General features: G+C 36.1%; 1 protein-coding gene across 3 annotated transcripts in view; it reads right to left on the bottom strand.

Moving 5' to 3' along the window:
• Positions 1–900: 900 nt before the first annotated feature.
• Positions 901–21,627, bottom strand: part of LOC138691267 (uncharacterized) — a 29,053-nt gene continuing 8,326 nt past the window's right edge. For 2 of the 3 annotated variants that reach the window (XM_069813097.1, XM_069813096.1), the window contains exon 2: positions 901–1,784. In XM_069813097.1, coding sequence (XP_069669198.1) covers positions 1,475–1,780 — 306 coding nt within the window. In that variant the 5' untranslated portion in view covers positions 1,781–1,784 and the 3' untranslated portion in view covers positions 901–1,474. Of the gene's footprint in view, positions 1,785–4,690; positions 4,807–21,627 lie in introns of those variants that run through there. The other variant, XM_069813095.1, reaches the window with a different exon arrangement.

Raw genomic sequence — 21,627 nt, 5'->3', positions numbered from 1 at the left:
CTGTAGGTTCTTATGGCCTAGCAAGGTCAATGTGGACATCTGTTCCTCGGAAAAAATCAATACTTTCGCGTCTGCGCACATCTCACAACATACGGGACATTGCTCAAAAATTAATAATATCAAGTTAGAAATACGGTCGAGCATAAAAAGTCGTATGAAACTCGCCTATAATGGTAATTAAGAAGCTCGTATGAAAATTATGAAACTCGCTTGCGCTCGTTTCATAAATATCCATACTCACTTCTTAATTACCTTCATTATAGGCTCGTTGCATAATGTACTATTATATGAATACATTCTACGTGATAGAAAAGATATGTATGTGAACAAAATTCGTTAATATTCTACGAAGAAAAGCTCCACACCGATGCACGGACTGCCAGCACATGATTAAGAATATGAAGATGCATATTCTCATTAAAATATCCGTACTGAGTTTTGTAGCTTCATTTTTAATTGAATGAGAAAGGAATATTAAAATATTCGTACTGTAATTAGTGGTCTGAATTTTTAATTATTCATAATTTAGAATTAATTCCTTTTGTAAAAAGCTCTTACATATGAAATAGCACATTTTAAAGGAAATTAATGCTATGATGTATACTTGTTATTTACGTTCGGTTTACATAAATTACTTTTTTCCACTGACTTAAGTGATGGTGACAAATTGAAATCACCGTCTTAAGATAAACAAAGGAAAGACAGAAAATATAAAAATAAAAAGAATAGTATGGCCGAAGATAGTTACTAGGAGACGAAGGACAATAAGTGAATAACAGAAAAGGACAAGAAAAAATATAACGAAGATATTTGAGAAGAAAGAAGGAGATGAGAACGAAGGTACTGGAAATGGTGCGAGTTTCGTTTCACTAATAAAATGGTGTTATTAAATAACATAACTAAAAACAAAATTATTTTTATTATTTTTGTGTTGTGCACACTTTTATACAAAACGTGAATTGTGAAGGCACATAAAATTACAAATTTGATGGTATCAATTAATATGGATTCAAAAGTGAAATTCTGTGACTTCAGCTACATTGCCATGTCCTTATACAGTTAAATTTAACACAGGAGTTAATTTTTATTTTAAGAAAATATCACTATATTATTTCTCTCATAATCCTGGATTCTATTAGAACAAAGTGATATGAAACTAAAAATCATGCAGGACTAACCCTGTAATTTCCGACCTATCTAATAAACTTAAAATTAACATTTATTCTGCTTCTATTATCACCGCATACTCCTGCCTTTAAAAGTAATATTCAAGTACGATACTTGTACTGCTGTGAGAAGAAATCACCAGTGTTCGTAAGAAACATTTCAAACGGAACTGATACGAAGAACTCTCGTCGTTCTTGGCAAGGAGTAAGCTCCTACCTCCAGATGGAGTCCACCTGTTCATTGACGATGCTTGTCTGCTTGGTGAAAGCGAAAGAAAACCTCAAAATTGTCGGTTGATGGAAACTCGCTACTGCTTGCCAACTTGGTCAACCTGTGCCTGGAGGTTGTTCACGACCTCTGGTGGCACATGCTCGCCCAGGATCTCAAATAAATTGATGCGCTGGTTGCCTGGAATGGATTCGTATGCAGCCAGCTGGATGCCTTCTTGGACTTTCTGGATGGTAGCATCCTTAGGGATCAAGTACGTGTTCTGGGCTTGTCTGATAGCTTCGTTCGTGAAAAATGCTCCTTCTTTTTCGGCCTGTGAGACTGGGAAGGCCGCGGCCGACCCGATCACCGCCAAAGCGACGAGTAAAGACACAGCCAGCTTCATCGTTCTGTAAAGAAAATTAATTGTTAGCAAGAACTTCATGAAAATATCAGATCTACCACAGCATTGACAAATTGCCTAGAAATATTTTTACGTGTTCTTGTCAATATCACGTTCGGGTAACATTTTTAGATAAAAAATTGATTAATATGACAAAAAAGTTGAAATTAAACGTTATAATGGGAAATATTTATGATAAAGATAATTGGTTTGGCTTTCCAAAGCGCAAATAGCACCTAGTCATTCATTGGCGCATTGTGTACCAGAGGTCTGCATCGGACGTTTTCGCTCGAGCACCAAATAGTTCATAGCATAATCCGATAGGTAGCGCACATGCATGATGGGTAAAATTGTCGCGAGCGATAAATCCTCGAACAGTATAAGCCGAGCGTTAGACATTCGTTCTTGTTACAGTGATAAACTGTGTAGTAACATCATGGATGTTTATCATTTCAAAACTTTGCAGAGTTTAACTAACCTCTCCATAGTGCAACTACAAAACGTGCTTTAAAATGTAATATAAATATTGTAGGTAAATGTTTTTTTTGTTCCCCCCCCCCACACACACACAGGAGTGATTTTGTTTTTGCGACATCTGATAGATGTTATTGAATGTAAATGTAATTATTATAAACGGAGAACACAATCACGATAATGCAAGAACCGTATCAAGTTTTCTAGTAATAATAATAATCTCTAATAATTATTAGTGTATCAATATTTGCGTCTGTAACAGTTGTGCAGCATGATTATTCGTTTTATTATATTTTGTGACGTTATCTCTGTACTGATATTGTTATTAATCTACTGCTATATCAATAATATTTTGTAAAATGTTTCTACATTGTCGCAGTATATAGGGAGAACACTATGTATGGACCTATCACATTATATATGTGGTAAATCAAATATTGAATAATTATTAATTAGCGATAATAACTGTATATCGAAATTTTTCATACTATTCTATTTATAACTTCATGTTACTCTTTTGGTACGTACCATTGACTGTTCCATTAAACGTTTGTCATAAACGCAGAAAATAAAGCCTTATTTTTACCGTGTGAGCAAAACATATGTGTATCTTATCTGTCGCCTTCCATACAAGATAAGACATATCGGTGAGATGACCTTGTACTGTGGTTCTATTTATTATGAGCGTATCACGACCGCTCTTATCTCACTCGAGGTTGCGACACTCGGCCGAGTTCAAGCGAGCGATTTAACTCCAATGCAGCACTCTGTTGTGTACCCTATTCAATGCGATGATAGTCGAAATTTGACAAGTGATCTAGGTGTCGCTCATGAATCCGATATTGGCAGGCTCGTCATCCTGTCTCATCAGACGAGTATCTGATAAGCTAAAATCCAGGGTCCGAAGTTCCAAGTCTTTAAATTCTATATCAGCTTCGGAGATCCAAAGAATTCATCCCGACCTGCTTTTTACTATTGAAGATGATATGTATGCAATGGAGGGGGAAAGGAACTAGCTACCCCATTATATCCTGGCCTAGTCGCCTCATAAGTGCTGCCTTCTTGGTATCACTTGTGAGGTTCAGACCTGTCTTCGGACAGTTGACTAAACAACAACATGTGAATTAATGTAGAATAAGAGGAGAGTGTGGGTGGAATTAAAGATTAAAAAGGGATTGTCTCGAGGAAACTTTCATGACGAGCAAGCTGGGGATCGAATCTGGACAGCTTGGATGAAAAACCAGCGTTCTAGTTCTGAGCCAAAAACGCGACGATAAAGATAGTTAAGTATTATGATAGCTTAGAGCAAGTTAATCATTTTAAATATTTATCATGGTTTGTTAGTTTCAAATACTGTATAACAAATAATATATGTGTAGATCATAAGTACTATGTGAGGCAGTTTCTAGAACACACGAAAATAAAACAGGGAGAAACACTACAACAAAATTCTGGAAGTTATGGCTATAGTAAAGTTAATTTATAGATTCGAAACATATTCGTACTGATGGGTGTAAAATGAATACAATAAAAAATAAGCTGCTAATTTAAATCGTACATAAACTAAAAAACTGAATAAAATAAATGAAAATGTAAGAAAATAGTTACAGTAGAGCGTCTCGTTTAGGCACAGTGAAAACGTAAATAAAGGGCAGGTAACGTGTGGAGGGAAAACGAGCCGTACGATGAACACAAGGAATGCACAGATTTTAGTTACAACATTTATGGCGGAGCATTAATTGTAATTATACTCCTATTTTCCAAAAACACACAAAACAAAAGAACATAAATTGCATAACATTATCATATACACATTTTAACAAACAAGCAATTGTAACATTGAAATGATTCAATATAACAAATTAAATTTTGCTACTTATATGATGTTGCTTTCAAGCAGCATTTTTTACGGTCATGAATTTCATTCTTTGTATGACTAACATAACTTAATATCACCGTCTTCTGTGGCCAAATTAACAAAACTACAGTATATTGGTCTGAAAAGACAACACTATTTACTAAAAATAATTATCCCTTCTCAAAGTTCAATTTATTCAATTGCTTGTTTGTTAAAATGTGTATATGATAACGTTATGCAATTTGTGTTCTTTTGTTTTGTGTGTTTTTGGAAAATATAATTTCAAGTAATGCTCCGCCATAAATGTTGTAACTAAAACCTTGTGCATCCCTCGTGTTTATAGTATGGCTTGTCCTCCCTTCACACGTTACCTGCATCTTGTTTACGTTTTCACTGTGCCTAAACGAGACGCTCTAGTGTATAAATAAACTGGATAAAAAACAAGGCTACTTAATATCGCGAGAAATGACAGAACATCTACTCAAAATAGAAAATAACGGATTAGCTAAAAGAGTGAGCGACATCGAGACAGTGTGCACCAGACCTCTGCAATCTCACGGAAATGGCCGATCGGAACTCACCGATCAGTCTTCGGTTGCGAAGAAGGCAGCCGGGAAATGATTCGCTCGAGCTCATGCAGTCGAGAATTCATAATCGATCGGTTGAAACGCTTACTCGATCGGTCGCGAGTGCTCGAGGTTGATGCACTACAATATTCCATCATCTTGTAATGCCTGACACCAAAAAAATCTACCTACGAAGGTTACCATATAGCACGAAAAGCAGGAAGCATTTGAACATTTAAATAAGGAAACATAATTTTTAAATAACACAATTCTTTAAATGAAATAATGCTTTATATTATCAATCATGTTATTAATCATCCTTCTAGCCAAACTCATTATATCAGTAATGGAAATGTTTAATGTAGTTTAGTAAATATGTGATTGCATAAAAAAACAGAGATTTTGTGATACGTCTCAAGTTTCTTCAAAAGAAGACATAGGTCTAATCTATTTCAGTCACAGTATTTAATAAAAATAAACAATATCTACATGTTCACTTTGCTTAAAATTTTTACTATAGTGTATATGAGGAGATGCATATTCACAGACAAATGATTGATGTTGGAGCTACTTATGGTAAGGTGGAGGCAGATTCTATAATTCCACATTCGACGACCATATCACGAAATATCAAGGATGGAATAAACAAAAATCGTGCTGGTTATTTCAAAATTAAAAGAATCAATGGAAAAATCGCCATTTGGTTAAAATTAATAATTTTTGTTCATTCTTATCAGAATTTTCTCCTTGCCTTCTTTAATGTATTTGCTTTTGTCCTATGACATTATGAATACAACTGTTACAAAATATTATAACTGTTCCGTGCAACGAGAGGATAAACACGAACACATATTTTTTTGTTAATCTATTTAGTGCAGTTTTACTTCATATTTGTATTCTTATAGACAACGTAGTTGATAAGATTTTATTTTATTTTAATGACTTATTATTATTTAATATTTTATTGTAATTTTTTATTCACTCTCATAGCCTGTACACATTCTAGGTTCACTAATCAGGTGATAGGGTAGCAGACTGTTTAATAATTTCCATAACCCATTCTGTAAACACATCGATCCAAGACAGTGTTCTCAGTCTATGATACCCCACAAAAGATCAAGACGACTGGTCGACCGTAATGCTTCATCAGGTGTTTGCTTTCTGCGGAGTCTGGACACGCGGCAGCGAGGCTGCTGTGTATAGTACGGAGCGGCCTACCGAACGCACGAGTATATCATGAGTAGAGCCCGGATGTTTAGGCATTTATAACGTTAAAATATGCAAGCAAAAAAAGCAATAAACAAAAAAAGGGCGCAATAATCTTTGAAAAAGGCATTATAGATTTTAAAAATCATAATATATTTTAACAATAAATTTAAATTATATCAACATAACTCTCACATTTACTTCGTAGGTTACACATGTTGACTTATAAAATACATTATTAACTATCTTTTCACAAACGTTACATAACAAAACTGTTCCATCTGTTGAAAATACATGGGCACCAAATTCACTAATGTAAGCATGAAGTTTACTTTTCAATGGTTTAATGAATTTACGCATTCTAGCTAACCGATCTGTCACCCGACAATAACTGACTGTTCCTCATTCAAATTTCTTTCTTCTACAATAATAAACAAAATTGTAACAGTAAGATTTGAAAATATGAAAGCAAACAATTGAAAATATTTCATAGAGTGTTTTGGTAAAGTTATTGATCTAATTCCCAGAATGCTCAGTCAGTTTAAGAGAGCAATGTTTTATGATAATGGATTATTGAAAGAATTTTAGTTTTGTTCTTTAAATGTACAGAAATTCCGAACAAAATGTAACATTGTAACATTCTTTTGCAGAGAAAAAAGTTACATTTGTACTGATCAAATTTCTGCACATTTAAAGGACGAAACTAAAATTATTTAAATCATACATTATTATAATACACTGACTCTTAAACTGACCGAGCATATTGGTAATTAAATGAATGGCTTTCCCAAAACACGGTATGAAATATTTCACATAGAACAATTTTTATACCGAAAAGGAAGAAAAAACGAGCAAAATTGTTAAACTTTTCTGTTTCAAATATCCCACCTGAAATTAAGGACAGTACTTATGGTTTATCCTCTATAACAGGAACTGATTGTATTGTATTCCAAATAAGAAAATATCAGTTCGATTACACTAACACAGAAGACGAATCAGTTTTAAATTTACATGGAATGGAACCTGGCTTTTTGAAAATGTTATTGCCATTGATGTAGAAGATTATACTTACTTACAAATGGCTTTTAAGGAACCCGCAGGTTCATTGCCGCCCTCACATAAGCCCGCCATCGGTCCCTATCCTGTGCAAGATTAATCAATTCCCTACCATCATATCCCACCTCCCTCATATCCATTTTAATATTAACCTCCCATCTACGCCTCGGCCTCCTCAAAGGTCTATTTCTCTCCGGTCTCCCAACTAACACTCTATATGCATTTCTGGATTCGCCCATACGTGTTACATGTCCTTCCCATCTCAAACGTCTGGATTTAATGTTCCTAATTATGTCAGGTGAAGAATACAATGCGTGCAGCTCTGCGTTGTGTAACTTTCTCCATTCTCCTGTAACTTCATCCCTCTTAGCCCCAAATATTTTCCTAAGCACCTTATTCTCAAACACCCTTAATCTCTGTTCCTCTCTCAAAGTGAGAGTCCAAGTTTCACAACCATACAGAACAACCGGTAATACAACTGTTTTATAAATTCTTTCAGATTTTTTGACAGCAGACTAGAGTCTGTGTGATGTATCTTGTCTCACTGTGAAAAGAGAGAAAAAGGAGATATGTCTTACTTCGTCTGTATTGTTATGGCGATGGGGGAATGGAGCGATGCCGTCCATCTGTCCAGTGGCGGAAGGGACCAGTTGATACATTCTGTAGCGCAAAATAAAATTACAAAATATCTCTCTTTGTACTGTGTAGTTCCGTCACTGAGCTTGTCTTTCACGAAATTGAGTTCCGGTAGCCTGTACAATAACAAGGGTTTGAAAGGAATACTGAAAATTTACAACCCTCCTATAATCTCCACCCTCATTTGAAGCGACTTGGTTTTATTGCTACTGAGACAAGATAAACCTTACCAGGTATAGATGACAAAGGCTTCTCAACCGAATAATAACAGGCATTTCCCATATTTATTCTGAGTATAATTTCCTCCCGAGTGACATTTGTATTTGTTACTGTTGCTCCAAGATATTTGAATTTTTCCACCTCTTCGAAGGATAAATCTCCAATTTTTATATTTCCATTTCGTACAATATTCTGGTCACGAGACATAATCATACACTTTGTCTTTTCGGGATTTACTTCCAAACCTATCGCTTTACTTGCTTCAAGTAAAATTTCTGTGTTTTCTCTAATCGTGTCTGGATTTTCTCCTAACATATTCACGTCATCCGCATAGATGATTGTGATGTAATATTTTTGAGAACATGTTACTTTTTTATTTTATACTTTAATGACAAGACATGGCGTTAGTCAGACAGTTACAGAATCGGCTTTCTATACTGGTAACCCGGATTCGTATCCCGGCGGGTTCAAGTGAAATTTGTGATCGATAAAGACGGTGAATTGTTGGTAGGGTCTCGCTATGCGAATCATTTTTCCACCGTGCACAAAAGGCAAAAGGCAAAAAGTCTGCTAGTGCGACGCGCCCCTCCGTCTTTGGGGGAATTTATTTTTAATTGGTTTATTTTACGACGCTTTGTCAACTGCAATGATTTTCTAGCGTCTGAGTGAAATGAAGGTGATAATACCAGCGAAATGAGTCCAAGGTCCAATGCCAAAAGTTATTCAGCATTTGCTCTTATACATAAATATCCCACTAAGACCCCAGTTGGCTCCGGATGCTCTTCAGTAGTCTAATTTAATTCATTTTACTCGTCTTTAAAATTTCTATTTGCAGTGGCGGCCGCTTAGGCAGTTTACATTATGTTATATAAAGCACATTAATTAAACCAGCCATTTTACCAGGTGTGCAGTTAATAATGCACCTAGTAACAGTTACAATAACATTTCCGAAACTAATAACAAAATTTACAAATACAGATAATCAAAATCTTTCACAGTATGGTTAAGTCAAATACAAATATCTTTTATGCTTGACCATGCCGAAATGAACTAATTATACACCTGGTAGCAGTCCTTTAATGCATGTCATTAAAGTACACCTACTCATTAAAGTACAGGTGTTCAGCCAATGACAACTCAGCTTACAGGTGTTCAGCCAATAACAAGTCAGCTTTGTACCGTTATAAAACCGCAAGTATCGATTATTCTCGGATATGTAATCGGAAGAGAATTAGCGAAAAGTCACGGAGGCTGGAAATCCAATACTGTCACAGAAGGTTATGTTCTGTTACTATAATAATTAGCGTTAATTGTAAATAATATTCAAATAAATTCAATTTGTCATCTCGTTTTTCAATGTCGAATTCAATAATCAAGGTTATATCAAGTTAAACGGTATTACATCAAGGTCAATGACATTATTGTTCCTCGGAAAAAATCAATACTTTCGTGTCTGCGCACATCTCACAATTCACGACCTAGAACAAGGTCAGTTCCGATCTTGTCAGATACAAATAAAATGTATACATCTGAATAATTCCAAGTTAAAAATATGGTAGAGCATAAAAAGTCGTATGAAACTTGCCTATAATTGTAATTAAGACGCTCGTATGAATATTATGAAACTCGCTTGAGCTCGTTTCATAAACATCCATACTTGCGTCTTAATTACTATCATTATAGGCTCGTTGCATAATGTACTATTATAATAAATGAACACGTTTGCACTTTACTTAAACAAGTCGACAAAGCCAAGGCAGCAGCCTGAATAAGACATGTTCATGTCCTGCACAGATCTCATGTAGTGTTAACAAAAACATCAATACTAGCAACAGAGTAGCGATATTTAGTTGCCTCAAAATAAAACAAATATTGCCAAAAATTAACAAATAGTGTTACATAATATGAAAAAAATATTTATCTTTCTAAAGCGAACCATGACTGACTGTCTCTGCATTCAGTATAGTTGAATGGATAATAATTTACACATTCAAATTCAAGTTTATGCATTAGTTTTGAATTGGTAATATTACATTAAGATTTGGCGCGGGACTTTAACTTGTGTTTTTCGTGCAAGTCTGAGCTTGATGGTTCCTTACCTAACGTCTCCAACAACCCTGCCATCTAGCGAAATTCCTGCATTACTGCTCTCTAGCGGGCGGAATGTTAACTACTGAGTCAAATTCAATTCGGCTAAAAGCCTCCCTCCAACGTTCGGAAAAACGGTGCAAGAGTGCGTCCCGATCTGTGCGCACGCTCGTTCAGATGCAATACGAATAAAATGTGTAGAAATAAACTATTCCAATTGCTTTTAGGATATTATTTTCTGTTTTTTTTTTTTCACCCCTGCTGCAAAGTCACTATCGGAGACGTCTATCAGCAAGAAACTTCTAGACGAAAAATGTCATGTAAAATTTTAATAAAATGCCTCTGATTTGTGGCCAGGAGTCTTTTATGCGTCACAAAATCAACCATTTTCCTTCGGAGGGAACCTTGTTAAGAATTTTCATCTATCGCTCTTGACTGGGTTTGAACTATTGGATCTTAGATGTAATGACGAACATGGTAAGCACTTAAGCACGATTCACAGAAGCTCTACTCACAACAGAAATGTAGGAATGAATTTTCAATATATTAGCAAAATTAAGTGAATGCACGAGGCAGACGAAACGTGTTTGGAAACCCCTGCAATACAACGAAGTGGCTGCTCATTTTAATGTTGCGCACAGCATGCAGAAAAAGTCCTCTTACCGCTCACTTCAATTCAAGAATGCAGTTTATTCTTTTTCTATTTTATTACTTAATTTAATTAGAAAGTTCTCAATCAGGTTTTACAGGTGAAATGCTGAAAGGCAAGGAGTACCAGTTATTAATAAAAAAGTTAAAAACTTCTGCGAACCTTTTGCAAAACGACTTGACATTTAATCTTTGTTTTCAATAAATGTGTTATGCTTTAACGGTGTTACTGTATCCGTGTGAACAGGGAGGTAGAAAGAGAATAAAATATTATATGCCTTCTACAGGAACTGTGTATGTTTCTTTTGCATTATATCTGGCCTCTTATCTTAAGTGATGACCTGAGGCAGTATTAACTGCTGAGACCATGTTAACCCTATCAGTAGGCAGTCTGTTATTCGTAAATTTCTAACATAAATTAACAATAGATATCTATAATGGATGCTCATAAATTAAATACCTTTCATAATTTGCACATGTACGCTTTTTCTTGTCCACACCTGTGGAGCAACAGTCAGCGTGTCTGGACGCGAAACCAGGTGGCCCGGATTCGAATCCCGGTTGGGGCAAGTTACCTGGTTGAGGTTTTTTCCGGAGTTTTCTCTCAACCCAATACGAGCAAATGCTGGGTAACTACCGGTGCTGGACCCTGGACTCATTTCACCGGCATTATCACCTTCATATCATTCAGACGCTAAATAACCTGAGATGTTGATACAGCATCGTAAAATAACCCAATAAAATAAAAAGCGTACGCTTTTTGGATGGGAAATATATTGAAAAATAAAACATTTTTCCCCAGGAATTTTTACAGATTGACTCCACACCTATTTCTTTTGTCTTCCCGAAAGAAGTGATGCCATCAGCCATTATAGAATTCTATTCCGGACTGAAGCGCAAACCCGTCAAGAAAGATGACTGATATGTCGAAACATGATAATCAGTAGTGCTCGGATTCCTATAATGTCATATGTTCATTGTGGTATTTTTTACAAACTTAAGGTAAATATATTTCTAGCTTTTCTGAGCCCCATGACACGTTTTTTTTTTTTTTTTTTTTTTTTTTTTTTGTTATATAAATGTATAGTTTAATAATAAACCTAATCCTCTGGTTACAAATAAATACGACCACACAGGTGTATACAAACTCACATGTAATAGTTGCTACAAGTTCTACATTGGACAGACAGGCAGATCATTCCAAACACGCTACAAAGAACACATCAAAGCAATAACCAGTGGACACAATACATCTACATACGCCGATCACATAACCAATGCTAACCATACATACAGTAACATAAATGCGGACATGGAAATCCTACACATACAACCCAAGAACCAAAAACTCAACACACTAGAATAATACGAAATGTACAAACACGCTAAAACACATCCAGATCAAATTCTCAACACACAGATCAATTTCAGTACACACACACCATTTGACTCCACTTTTCAACACTTTTCAACAATCAAACGCACTCACACAACAGGCAGAGAAGTTCGAGATGACGCCGAGATCTAGTAGGCTCTGAGGATGATGTGATGAAGCACCGAAACAGCTGTAAGCCGCACAGACTTCATAATTAACACAAGTCCGCTAGTAATCAATTACTTATAAATATTTATATTAACAAGTTATTCGAAATACCCAGGAGTATATTTAAACTCCAAACTTTCTTGGGAAGAGGATGTTGATAATGTTACGGGTAAACCACGGAGAGCACTTCATTTTATTATAAAACCTTGAAAAAGACTAGCCCCAAATGGAGGGAAATGGCATATCTAACGTTAGTGCGACCGTTAATGGAATACGGAGCTATATGTTGGGATCCCTATGCTGTGTATATTTGTACTTTACATGGTTTTCATGTTTAATATTTCACTTTTCACTTGGTATCGTCCCCTTAAAGATGTCTACCCTCTTTCATACTTTTGTTCACTGATCTTGGCATTCTATCCAAGGATTGTGTTACGAAAGAATCTAGCTGCTTCAAGGACCCGTGACCCATAGAATCTGCCACTGTCGCCTTTCACATTCTATTCTTTGTCAATATGGTAGACATGAGAAGAAATCAGTTTGGATACTAATTATTTTGCTACATATTTAGTGATATAGAATTTTAGATGAGGGATTGAAGCAAACTCAAGTAGCTAGATGGCATGAGTTTGCGCAGTCAACAATCGCAAAATTCATAAAGAAGCGCAAGGAAATAGAGAATGTTGCAAGTGATAAAATTAATCCTGAATTTAAGCGTTTAAAAGCTGCAGCAGTAGAAGACGCTGACATTGCTACCTTGAAGGGGTTTAATTCTCCAGTATACATTCGGGTCAGCTTACTTCATATCAGAGGTCTGCATCGGACGTTTTCGCTCGAGCGCCAAGTAGTTCATAGCATGATGGGTAAAACTGTCGCGAGCGATAAATCCTCGAACAGTATAAGCCGAGCGTTAGACATTCGTTCTTGTTACAGTGATGAACTGTGTAGTAACATCATAGATGTTTATCATTTCAAAACTTTGCAGTGTTTAACTAACCTCTCCATAGTACAACTACAAAACTTGCTTTAAAATGTAATATAATTGTTGTAGGTAAATATATATATTTTTTCCCCCCCACACAGGAGTGATTTTGTTTTTGCCACATATGATAGATGTTATTGGATGTAAATATTATTATAAACGGAGAACACAATCACGATAATGCAAGAACCGTATCAAGTTTTCTAGTAGTAGTAATAATAATAATAATAATAATAATAATAATAATAATAATAATAATTAGTGAATCAATCTTTGCGTCTGTAACAGTTGTGCAGCATGATTATTTGTTTTATTGTATTTTCTGTGACGTTATCTCTGTACTAATATTGTTATTAATCTAGGCCAGCGTTTCTCAAAGTGTGTTCCCCGGAACCCCGGGGTTCCGTAAGCAACTCTTAGGGGTTCCGCACAATTCCTTGTGAAATTATTTACTTTTTAATCTCTAAAATATAATGTTATAAAAACATGAAAAAGAATAAGAACAGGACTATAACTGTTTATTCAGCCATTCTATTGACAATAATCAGACAACAATGGGTACCGTTTACGGCAATCTAATCATTAATGCACATTGTGCGCTTGAAATAACTTAAGTGTCTGCAGCTAACACATTTTTCAACAATAATGCATAGGTGTAAATTGTATACGAAATTAATTGAAAGTTCTGTGAAGGTTATTTCGCAGAGTTGTTTTGACGTTCCCTCAAGAAAGCACAGGAAATTTCTTTTGGAGAAGAAAGAACATTATTTTGAAGTTCGTTGTGAGTTATGTGTTAATTTTGTGTCTCAACGTTTATTTAATAATATTCCAAAAAGGTCAATGTTTTAACCTTCCTATTGTGAATGGGTCTAATTGACCCATTGCATTTGCTAAAATTAACATAAAACCTACAAAAACAGCGATTATGTGACAGAACTTTGAGTAATCCTAAAAAAACATGATTAGGAATATTTCCTATTACTTTTATCCACAAAAATATAGTACTTCGTCATATTTTTCACTTTAACACATCTATTGTGTTTGGGTCATTTAGACCCAGTCACGGATTTTGATTTTAATTATGAGTTACGTATTGTTGTTGTGTTCCGATACACACTCTCTCACACACACACACTCACTCTCACACACACTCATTTTCACACACACTCACTCTCACACACACTCACTCTCACAACTCTCACGCATTCACTCTTACACACATACTCTCACACTCTTACACACTCTCACAATCTCACACACTCTCACAATCTCACTCACTACTCACTCACTCACTCACTCACACTGATATTAGCCGGTGTATACAGATCTGCTGGATAATCACTTCAAGAACTATGGGACAGTATGTATAGTAGACCTGTTTTCTATGCAACAGTGTCACTTCAATTTTTTCATACTACTAGCAGGTTTCTCAGGTTTGATAACAAATCAATCCGACCAGTTAGATGACGTCATGATAAATTGGCTGCTATTATATTATACATGTCAAAAATTTTCTTACCCTACCAAGATGTCACAGTATATGAGCAGTTGGTGCCATTTCGAGACAAATGTCCCTTCCGCCAGTACACACTTTCAAAATCCAGAGACAAGTATGGTATAAAATTGTGATATAAAAACAGCATAATATGTTTGCGCAGCAGAAGTGTGCAAAGCAAAGCCAGAAAGTGGACCACGAGAAACAAACCAAGGCAGAAATGTTGGTAGCATTGAAAAGACTGATAAAAACATCACCATTAACAATTTTTACCAATGTATGGGACCGGTGCCCACCCAGCATCGTGATGCACTTGGAGAGCTATGATAGGTAGCGAAATCCGGTTACGCAAACAGTTATAACGGCTGGGGGGCTCATCATGCTAACCACACGATACCTCCATTCTGGTTGGATGATCGTTCACCTCTGCTTAAGCATGTGGCCCTGAGGCCAGCAGTCAGCTGGTCGGTATTGGCCCTTCGTGGGCTGTAGCACCACAGATTATATTTTGGCCGAGGAACTTCTCAAGAGGAATCTAACGTTAGTCAGAACTCTGAGAAAAAACAAACCATAAGATATGCAGCTGAACTGCACGAGACCAGGGTGTCCAAGCATTTTCGGATTTCAGACCGACGTAACTTTGGTGTCGTATGTGTCTTAGAAGAATAAATCAGTGATTTTGCTGTCCACAGTGCATCACGACTGCAGTCTATCTTCAGAAGAGCACAGAAAGCCTGAAATCATATTGCATTACAACAAAACGAAGGGAGGAATTGACATCACGGATAAACGTGCCAGTACCTACTCTTGCAAAAGGAGTGCCAAAAGATCGTCTGAATGTGTGTTTTATAATGTACTCGATATTGCAGGAATAAATGCTTATGTATTATATATTCATGCGAGTACAATCCAAACAAATTGTACAGATGAAGATTGTTCCTGAAGGAATTGGACTAGGCCTACAATTAGCACAAGTAATGCGAGAAAAAAAAAAGATGACAGGAAGCCTGACTCAGAAGATAAAACTAAGAAGAAAGTGCAACAAAAAGAAAAAATGTAGACCGAAGAAAAACCAAATTACTATAAAAATGCAATAGGTGCAAAGTGTTCCTCTGCCAAGATCATGCAAACATTTTAGGCCTATTGCAACATTTGTATAGAATAAATTGGTAATTATTTTGTGTTCACACATTGGAAAATAGGATATTATACTTGGCTCGGAAACATGACGGGCTCTCTTCTTGGAATTGGTAATCCCTCATAAACCCCCATCCTCTACTCAACCCCTACCGCGTGGCAGAAATACAATAGATCCCAGCATTGCCAAATCTAACAGTCATTGCCTCTACCTGATGGCTTTCACCCGTTCTCAGTGTCTTTGTCGACGTGTTGTTTTATACCGTTGTGCGCCTCAATATGTCTAATTTATTCCGGCCATGATTAATGAGTGTTGGAGCAGATGATCCGCAGCCAGGCCTCCTGATACACCTGAAGATCACGACAAGAACAACAAATAACACCGTCGAAGAAAACAGAATATCTTATTTGCAGAGGAGCGTAGCTAAGAAAACAAAGTGTTAAAAAAATTGTGTCTAACGTTAGAAATTCTATCCATAAAGTAATCGAAAGTTCAGGCAATTTAATAAGTATACATCTTAATCACTTAACATCGGACGCAACCGGCGGAGTTGGATATATGGGCATAGAAATTAAGAATTACGGTTCACCAACTAAAGAGAAAATAAACAAATTAAAACAGAATTCGGTAAGATAGACGATTTTATACGTGATTTACTTCGCCGAACAGTATGTGAACAGTACGCGAAAGAGATATGGCCAACAGCAACACCGTCCTTAGCAACCTAAATATGACATTATTCACAACAGTGCTTAAAAGTTTTCTAACTTACAGCAGTGAATTAAATGTTTTTAAATCACTCTCTACATGACAACCAACATATTAGCATTAATTAAAATGAATGTAAATGACCTTCTTCGCCAACAACACATTACAAAGAAAAGCCCTACAATTTAAAATTAAATTTACATACCAGTAATGAATAAAATATTGTATAGCACACTAGAATAAACAGATTTTATGCGTTCGTAGAAATTATCACCCAAGGCAAAGCAGATAAAATCTAACTTTACTCTTTTGTACTATAAATTCTATAACTATTGAATGATCACAATTTCAGAAAATTTTACCAGCGCAACATTCTTAATTAAGTATAAAATTCTGGAACTTCAATAACATGAGAATTTAACACTTATTATAGAGGTCTGCATTTTTTTGTTTATTTAGGCAAAACATGTTAGTGAAAATATAAATATAAAGTGTTTTTAAAATAAGTTTGTTCATTTTTATACCAATTTTGTTTTAGTAATTATAAATTAAGGTATATTTACGAAGATAATATAGTCTTTCTGAAAATCGCGGTTTCACGGAACACAGTTTGAAAAACGTTCGCAAATCACAATGACTTCAAGAATTGGCAACTCGGCTAAGGGTTTATCCCTTGCGCGTGCCTGCAATTAACTGGTGAAGGGGATGAGGGAAGGTCGTCATGTTTTCGTGCGAAGTATATATGCTTTTTTTTTTAATCAAGGCTTAAATAAAAGAAGATGTTTTACTATTATATCCATTTTTCAAATCCTGGGTCAAACTGACCCATTCACAACATGTGTGACAAAGTTTCGAACATAATAGGAAGGTTACAAAAATTGTGCGAGTTTTGTCATCCCTTCTTCAGAATTGTGTAAATAGAGGGCAAGACCGATTATTGCGCGCTACGTCATAGTATTTTTAATACAGAGTGACACCGATCCTAACTCTACAATTTTTAATACAGAGTGACATTGAATCATGGATCGGTGGCTTAAAACAGGATCATTAAAACAATCAACATCCAAGTGTGCCACTATAACTTCAACTATCCCTAAACAGTATGTGGGTCTGATGAAGGCGAAATGGAAACACCAGGTTTACAAAATAGCTTCTCGTCACCTGAAAATGTGAAGGAGCCAATATCAAAAACATAACATGAACCTGTAATTAAAAAACGTAAACATAATGAGAGTTACTTAGCCTTGGACTTCATAGATGCTAAAAATTGCCCTCAGTGTGTAATATGTGGCAGAATTTTACCTAATAATTCGATAGCACCTTCAAAATTACGTCGCCATTTTGAAACAAACCATACTCAGTTTCATGACAAGAATATAGATTTCTGTGATAGAAAACGTCGTGAGTTACTAAAAGTTACAAAAGTTCTTAGGTCAGTCATCTTATAGTACAAATGGAAAAGCAACAGAGGCATCTTTCATTGTAAGCTACAGAGTGGCTCAGACAGGTGAGTCCCACAAAATAGCCGAAAAATTAATAAAACCCTGCGCGATTGACATGGTTAAGTGCATGCTCAATGAGAAGGAGGCTAAACAATTATCTTCCGTGCCGCTCTCAAATGAAACAGTGGCTCGTCGCATTCAAGATATGGCAGCTTACGTCAAGGAAGAATTAAACCGTCGGCTGAGATCATGTCAATTTGCACTAGAGATAGACGAGTCAAGTGATGTAGTAGATCTGGCAGTTGTACTAGTGTTTGTCCGTTAACATTATGAAGGTACTATTGAAGAAGATATGCTAATACGTAAACCGCTGCCAGCTAATGCAACAGGATCTGAAATTTTCAGACTTGTTAGTGAGTACTTTGAAGAAAATCATATACCCTGGGACAATTGTGTTCATGTCTGCACGGATGGTGCAAAAGCAATGGTTGGGAAAACAGTTGGTGCAGTATCTTGCAAAAAGTCAGTTGCAAAAAATTGCAAAATCAGTCCTTGTATTTTGCACCGTCAAGCTTTGGCCATATCAAAAATTCCAGTGTCCCTCAAAAATGTTCATAATGAAGCAGTAAAAATCGTTAATTTTATCAAGTCCAGAATACTAAATTCAAGACTCTTCAAAATAATTTGTGACGACATGGGAAGCCTTCATAAATCTCTGCTTCTCTATACAGAAGTGAGATAAGTTTCTCGTGGAAAAACTTTAAGTAGACTCTTCGAACTTAAGGCTGAGGTGATGGCTTTCTTCATTGATCACCATTTCGAGTTGGACGATCGTTTGAGTGACAATCAATGGCTCTTGAGATTTGCCTATTTAGCAGAATTTTTGTGCTAATATATTCAGTGCAGAAAATATAATCAGCGTTTTCAAGAAAAAATTGCAGCTCTGGATGAGAAGTCTAGCCGGCCGTGAATTTGAGAGCTTCCCTGCTTTGAAAGTTTTCCGTGAGGAGAACGAAGAAACTCTCCGAGAACTTGATGAAATCAATGAAGAATTTGTAAAGCATTTGGAGAATATGCGCCACACTGTAGAGCAGTATTTTCCAGAAGAGGAAAGTGAAAACAATTCTCAAAACTTGTGAGTCAAAAATCAATTTGATATCAAAGAAAAAAACCTTCTTCCCTCGATTCTGAAGAATATGAAGCATTACTGGAAGTGACGTCTGATTCATCCCTGCAACCTCCGTTTAAGAATCTCCCTATGGTGGATTTTTGGCACAGCCTGAGAAGAGACTACCCAGTTTTATCAAAGAAAGCTATCACAATTCTACTTCCTATTATAAGTACTTACCTATGTGAAACTGGGTGTTCAGTGTATACGTCTATCAAAACTAAATACCGAAACAAACTGGATGCAGAACCGGACATGAGACTTTAGCTTTCCAACATTAAACCAGGTATTAAAGAAATATGCAGGCGCAAACAACAAAAACACTCGTCCCTGTGATCAATTTCAAATAGGTTTTTTTTTTCTGAAAAAAAAAAAAAGTATCTGAATTTTAGTGTGAATTTCAAAACAGTGTTAACAATGCTAGTGGACTTAATTTCATTTACACTTGTTATATATTTACTGATAACAAACATGTTTAATGTTAGTGGTAAAACTAAGCCAGGATTACTAATCTTTGTAATAGCAGGAAATATAGTTCAACAATATTATTTATAATTTTTAAATATGTATAATATGTGACATCAAAAAAATGTGTAATGTTAGTGGTAAAAATACATTTGGTAATTTAATATATATATATATATATATATTGTCACATATTATATATAAGTCACACAGAGTTAGTGTGCACTCAATGTTGGTTGCTTGACGGTTGTCAGCCCACTTTGAGGTCTGCGGATATAAAGGGAAAAATTGGATCGGTGTCTGGTAGAGTTCCCGGGTAGCTCAGTTGGGAGAGCGTTGGTACGTTTAACCAAAGGTCCCGGGTTCGATACCCGGCCCCGGAACAATTTTTCCCTCGAAATTATTCAAATCAACTTTACAGGGAGTTATACCAGAAAGCTTGATTTGCAACATATTTATTGCTGAAAACCTTAAACCAAAATACATAGTACTATTACTGACTTTAAAGAGAACAAGCATGAATGTTAAATACATTTATACGTTAAGTAGGGTAAATGTTATTTCATAGTATGTAATGTTGTTTTACACTTATTTTATTCTATTCCCTTTCAGAACATAAAGATGAGTATAATTTTATAACACCTCAATACAACAATGATCCCCATATAACGATACAAATTTTCCTAGTCCCAAAAATTGTTGTATCGAGGTTCGACTGTATAGGCTTTAAGGGCTTGTGGGTTCGGATCCTGAGATGCTTCTTATGTAGGCTATATCTGTGAGTTTTTTTAGAACCCACCATCACCGCCATAATACTCGTAGGCCTACCAATCTTTGAACAAACCGCGATGAACACCTTCCTTGGCATACGATCGGCGTCACCCTAACACAAGTGGTGGTTTCGAGACAGAGATGATGGTGAAAGGAGAATTGTTGAGAGTGTTGGTGAAATGGCGAAAGAAAAACGAGTGAACTCTGAGAATTATCTCGGCTTCGCTCACCACAAATACAATTCCGCAATACCCAAGATTTATCGTGGTCGTAGTAAGCCAGCCCTGTGCTAACAGAGCTACCAAGGTGACTGTGTTTGACATCTCTGTCTGAGTGATCAGGAATAAGAATTATGTAATGCAATAAAGTCACTATCCACAAGATGGTACTGTTTTGTAATTGGTTGTTTAACCGTGCTGTATCAACTACTTAGATTATTTAGCGTCCATAGAATTGCATATATCGAGATATTTGGCAGGATGGAGTGCCCCTCTCAAGGATTCGCCGTGGGCTTATCTGACCTTCGCCTTACAGTAGAGGAAAACGCCGGGAAAGGCCAAACGAGGTGATCAGGTCAAGCCGGAATCGAATCGACGCCCAAGATATTGCGGATCAGCAAGATAACGCGCTCACTGCCTGAGATGATCGAGTAGTATCATATTTCAATTGCTCCATTTCCCTGACTGGTAGAGGACGCTGGCATATTATTTTAACTTTTATTACTATTATTTTTATGTATGGATAATTTTCAATTCATTTCGCTGTTTTGTGTGTAGTGTACAATTTTGATATTTAGATGCGATGATAGCTGCACATGTGGAAGAACACCCACGACAGAGGGTTAGCACAACGCCGGGCCTCCCATCTAATACTACAACACATTGACAACGGACGAACATCTACGCTCTACATTAGATTCGAATCCACGACCGTTATTTCCACTCACTGTTAAAACTGTACTCACCCATTATGTATATTAAGCGCAATCGAAGTTGGAGAATGTAAACAGTCACCCAAGGTCACATGCTCTTTATCTCGCCGTGTGGTTGGCCCGCAGGGGGAGGGAACAGGCTGTGGCTTGTTTACAGTCTCCAGAAATCCATTGCGCTGCCTGTACTCGCATACAGTGTTAATTTAATCTGGAGTACTGTTCCTACAAAATATGTATGTATGTATGTATGTATTTTTTTATTGAGAACATCAATTGCATGCCCCATTACATAGTAATATTACATGCATTATACTAAATAATTTACATGTGTAATTACAATATTATGCTACAATTTGCTTTTTCATAATATGAGAGTTGAATTTACACATCACCTTAACTAAATTTAATCCTATACTTATAAGATTGAAATTTCTATACACATGCCTGGGTTAATTT

Source organism: Periplaneta americana, chromosome 16, assembly GCF_040183065.1.
Source record: "Periplaneta americana isolate PAMFEO1 chromosome 16, P.americana_PAMFEO1_priV1, whole genome shotgun sequence".
NCBI classification, from domain to species: Eukaryota; Metazoa; Arthropoda; class Insecta; order Blattodea; family Blattidae; genus Periplaneta; species Periplaneta americana.
This window is presented reverse-complemented; position numbering and strand designations above follow the sequence as displayed.